This window comes from Phaseolus vulgaris, chromosome 6 (assembly GCF_051622355.1).
Source record: "Phaseolus vulgaris cultivar YP4 chromosome 6, ASM5162235v1, whole genome shotgun sequence".
NCBI lineage: Eukaryota > Viridiplantae > Streptophyta > Magnoliopsida > Fabales > Fabaceae > Phaseolus > Phaseolus vulgaris.
The window spans coordinates 14,216,209-14,221,052 of NC_143503.1; the positions used below are offsets into that span (position 1 = coordinate 14,216,209).

The 4,844-nt window shown below is 34.9% G+C and overlaps 1 protein-coding gene across 1 annotated transcript; it reads right to left on the reverse strand.

Annotated features, from left to right (window-relative positions):
- Window positions 1-1,092: 1,092 nt before the first annotated feature.
- On the reverse strand, window positions 1,093-4,407 carry LOC137833009 (cation/H(+) antiporter 4). The gene is made up of 4 exons (XM_068641405.2): window positions 4,125-4,407; window positions 3,576-4,005; window positions 2,400-2,986; window positions 1,093-2,244 (listed from the first exon to the last, which is right to left on the reverse strand). Exons 1-4 carry the CDS (start codon window positions 4,386-4,388, stop codon window positions 1,153-1,155), a joined length of 2,373 nt encoding a protein of 790 aa, XP_068497506.1. The 5' UTR covers window positions 4,389-4,407; the 3' UTR covers window positions 1,093-1,152.
- Window positions 4,408-4,844: the final 437 nt, after the last annotated feature.

Sequence of the window (4,844 nt, forward strand, 5' to 3'; positions counted from 1 at the left end):
ACTGACTTCATCGTCGGAGTATGATCAACAAGTAGAACCCTCTTTATCCCAATAGAGCACCAAGTATCTCGAAGTACTAATTGAAAAAAAATCAGAATAGGAGCTTGTCCATTCAATCGGTCAGCGAGAACAATTATTATTTTACAGAAAAATAAATTTAACAATAATAATTGTTAATAATGATAATAATATAATAAAATTATTAATAATAAATAATTTTTTTAAGATATTAATAATAGTATTAATTGTTGTTAGATTATCGATTACTAACAAATATATTATCAATAAAATTTTACCCGTCCTTTTCTTCGATAATTTTTATTTACTAACAGATTTTTTTTGCATTATCCACATTGATTTTCATCGATAATTTTTATTTACTACAGATTTTTTTGCATTATCCACATTGTTGGTCAAATCAGTTTGTTTTAGTGTCATTGTTAATGTATACTTCCTTTACCTTTTTTCTGCTTAAAGTTAAATGTTATTGCATATATTTATTTGTTTCTTTTTTTATTGTTATTATTTTACATCAAATATAATTTCTTATCTTTATGTTTTTAAATATCGATAATAACATATTATTTTATTTTATTATTAATTGTTAAATACTTTTATATTATATTAAATATTATATATTTTTTAAATGTTGATAATAATAAACATTTTATAATTTGTAAAAACAAAGTAAACAAAGTAGGAAAAAGTTTCTTTCACATTTATTTTTTAAAAACTCCCACTTTACATTACATTATTATTTTATAACATGTAAGGTTGATGTGAAAATAATAATTTAATAAATATGAGATAAATTTTTAAAAATTACATGTTAAATGGGAGTGTGTTGGACAGTATCAATATTACTCAAATAACTACATATATTTTTGGGTGTTGCATCAAATTAAAAAACACACATGACATTCCTAAAGAATAATATTTTAATAATATTTGAGTTATTTTTAATTTAAAATTCTAATACATATTATTAAAGTGGTTCATGAAGTCCATGTTATATTTTTGAAGAGGGTGAACAAAACTTTTTCCATATTCTTGAAACCCAAACAACTATTCTTGAGACGAATAGCACTAGTAAATACAAAAAATGAAAAATCTTTTCAAAACTGAAAACTATTGAAATAATGTGTCTAATCATTATACAGCCGTTGACTGTTGCTGTACAACCAAAACGGAAGCCCTAGTCTCCATATCAGGTGAAGCAAGCAAATCACCAATGACCCCCAACTCAGAATATTCAGTCCAATTTTCCAGCCCAAACGTTTGAGAACATCTTATTCCATAGCGTCTCCCAACTACGATAAAATCAAATTTGTTGGCTATATCTTGGATGAAAACCGTTGTCTGAGATGCATCTTCTATAGTTTTCTCTGCATATGTCACATTCTCTAGGTTTCCATAGGTTCCACGCACCTCCCTCAACTCCTCATCATCAATCATGTCTTCCCAATTGGAGATATCACGGTCATGTGCAAGCAACCTATACACAAACAACCTGTTGCCAAGGTTTTTGGTAAACCTCTTAGCCAAGCACAATGCCTCTCTATCATCAGGTCCTCCCAAGAAAACCATGGCCACTTTATACTTTGCTGAGTGGAAGCCAGAAGGGCCACGGTTCACAAGAATCCCAATGGAGCAAGGTGCCCTTTCCAAAACCCTGGAGTTGAATGCCCTTATGTTGCTGTCCTCTAACTCGATTGAACCATCCCCTCCCCATTTGATATGAAATGGAAGAACTATAAGGGCTGCATTCTTGTCCAATGCAAGGTGACAAACATCTTCGTGCATAAGTGCCATTGGGGATATGGCAGTGTAGGTGTTGGCAGTGGCACAACCAGCATAGTCACGTTCAAAAAGGTCAAAGGTCACAATTATTTCCCCAGAGTAGTTGTAGGAGGACCCTACTTTTTGCTGAAGTCTGTGTGCAATGAAAATTGGAGTCGACCTTCCAACCAGCTCCTTCAGATGCAAAATATCTGCCACTAGGGTGTTCTCTGGACAAGGAGAAAAAAGCTGGAGCACGTTTTTTACGTGAATCATTTGGTGTGTCTTTTGGATGCATGCAACAACCCTAAGCTCATGATTCTGTTTCAAGCTCATAATGTTCCTCTTTTGATACCCTGCGTATTTCCTTGAAGGGTCATACAGTGCCTTCACACCAAGCTTCGAAGTTGTTCCTAGAACCAGCACCGAAATGATCAAAACACCTATTACTTTTTTATTTTCTGCCTGCAATGGTTGAAGAATCAAAAAGTTAGTTAGATCAGTAATTGAACATGCGTATCTGATAAGACAAGACAGTACACGATCATTCTCATGATGTCCAAAATACATATCTTAGAAACATGCATGCATGAATGAGTGTTTCAAGAATTAAAAAGTACCACTGTATCGAAGATGAGGATATAGGAGACGATATCCACAACACCTTTGCTGCTCAAAATGAGAGCAAGGCAGAAACCATCAGATAAGGGCATTTTACAGTAGCGGCAAATTCCCATGCACAATAGCATCTTAATCAATTGGGCCAATAGAATGAAGAGGGATACGACCACAAAGAATGATAAAGGTTCACAGTCTCTGAGATCCACCTTCATGGTGCAACATGTGACAAAAATTGAGGAGAGGAACCAACTGGAAAACAACTCTAGTTGGGAAACCAATTCGGACCCCAAAGGAGGACCTTCAGGCACTGAAAGGCCTAAAATAATGGCCCCTACTAAGAAGGGTTGGTTGAAATGCCCTGCAAAGAACCCTAATCCCAAAAACGTCACTATGATGCCATGGATATATAACTTATCCACAGGTTTCCCTTCTGGGGTGTTCTTCACAATCCACTTCATCGCTGGTCTCCCAATTAGTGGAATGCAGATTAGGTAAACAAAAAAAGCTACTATGTTTGTAATTAGATCAGGATATCCCAACTTCACACTTTTCACATAGTCAGCACTAAACCCTGCTGCGACTCCACCTGATCATAATACAACAATGCAAATCACATACATGCAAAAACACAAAATGAATAAATAGACAACTTTAGTCACCATCCATCCAATTATTTTACCTTTAAATTTAAATTTAATCCAATGTAAAATTATTCAATTCAACCAACTTTACAATTTCGTCTTACATTTTGTTTTTCTTAGAAAAGGTATTAAATAAATGAATTTAATATAATTCTTAAAGAATAGACAGTTTTTCTTTTATCAAAAAAAAATATTGATCTGAAGAATTATAAAAACAAAGGGCAAATTATTTTTTATCAGCAAATTATATGAAAATAAGAAAATTACATTGTGCTTGATTTAGCAACTAGTGTTAGCTTCTGTAAGATTTTGACATGAAAAAAAAAACAGAACAAGCATTGAATCAATTTTCAAAATCTGTGTAGTAAATATCAGTGTTTGTTTTTTATTATTAATGAACGGTGAACAGTTTTAAAAGAAAACAAACAGATAAAATAATAAATATTTGTTACGAAATAAGTTAATTTGTAGAAGTGTACTGTGTTTTATTTTGATAAAGTTGTTTGATTCATGAAGAAAATGATTTGATTTTACCAGTTAGGTCATTGACGAAAGCTGTGGAGAGGGCAAGGCGACCGAGTTCGGAGTTGACGATTCCGAGGTCGTTGAGCAAGGTGGACACGACGGCGAAGGAAACGCCGCCCTGAGTTACGATGACCATAGGCAAGCTGGAGAAACTGTCGTAATCATCGATTATGAGTTCCAGCTGGGAAGCGAAGATGTTCATGACGAAAAACCCAATAAATATGGAGATGCAGTAGGAGGAAAGAGCGATGACCCATGCCTTCTTCCCCGTTTTCGTGATCAAGCTTAGGTCCATTTGCACTGAGTTTATGAAGAGGAAGAATGAAAACCCTAACGATGAAACTGTGTTCAGGATATCAGCACTCCCAAAAGGGAACAACATCTTCTTGTACTCTTCAAATGGTCCTGTCTGAATTGATGGTCCTAGCAGAAAACCAGCCTGAAAAAGATGCAAATCCTAATCGTTTAATACATGTTGTTCAGAACCAACTCTTAACAAGAACGATAGACTGAAAGAAGCAAAAGGAAAACGATGATGAGCATAGAAAAGGGACACACCATGACTTGTGAAATGAAATAAGGGAACCCTAATTGCTTGAGAATGAAATGAAAGGCTTGCGTGACGGCAAAGATTATAACCATTTGAAGCTCAAGCATGGTGTATGCAGATTGTGAAGGCGATGATCCATTGGGATACTCCCAAATGCCATCGGAGATTATCTTCATGGGCTGATCCATGCACACGTTGAAGATCTCACGTCGTGACATAGGGATGGTCGTAATGAGCGTGGCTGAAGAGAAGATGGTTTGTGTGGAATTCATCTTGAAAATGCTTGCTGAGTTATCTACTTTATCAACAAAAGGAAAAATATGGGGTATTTTTTAGGGATACCCCAACCCTATTACAAATCACAGATGAAAAAACACAGATGAAGAAAGGTTATAGAGGTGAAAAAAGGTGATAGAGGTGAGAAAAGGTTATAGAGGTGAGAAAAGGTGAGACACGAACAAGTGATGGAAATGGTGAATCACAATGGAAGGAAAAGGAAGTGCATTAGAAAGGTGGGAGGGAAAATGGAATTAGGGTTTTACCAACTAGATACAGGGAAACACCAAGGTCCAACCTGAGTTTACTTAATTTGATGGTTATGAGAAACTTGCATACGTGTTGCAGGCTAATAACAGTGAAATTATGTGTGACAGATCATGTATATTTTATAACAGCATTCTATTTTGTTTATGTTTAGGGTGTCATTTTTCTTTTCACTGGACTCTTTC

Coding starts and splice junctions, on each gene's coding strand:
- LOC137833009 (XM_068641405.2), bottom strand. CDS start 4,388: ATGAATTCCACACAAACCATCTTCTCTTCAGCCACGCTCATTACGACC. Junction 2,987..3,575: donor TTTCGTCAATGACCTAACTG/GTAAAATCAAAT, acceptor TATTATGATCAG/GTGGAGTCGCAGCAGGGTTT. Junction 2,245..2,399: donor TCCTCATCTTCGATACAGTG/GTACTTTTTAAT, acceptor CAACCATTGCAG/GCAGAAAATAAAAAAGTAAT.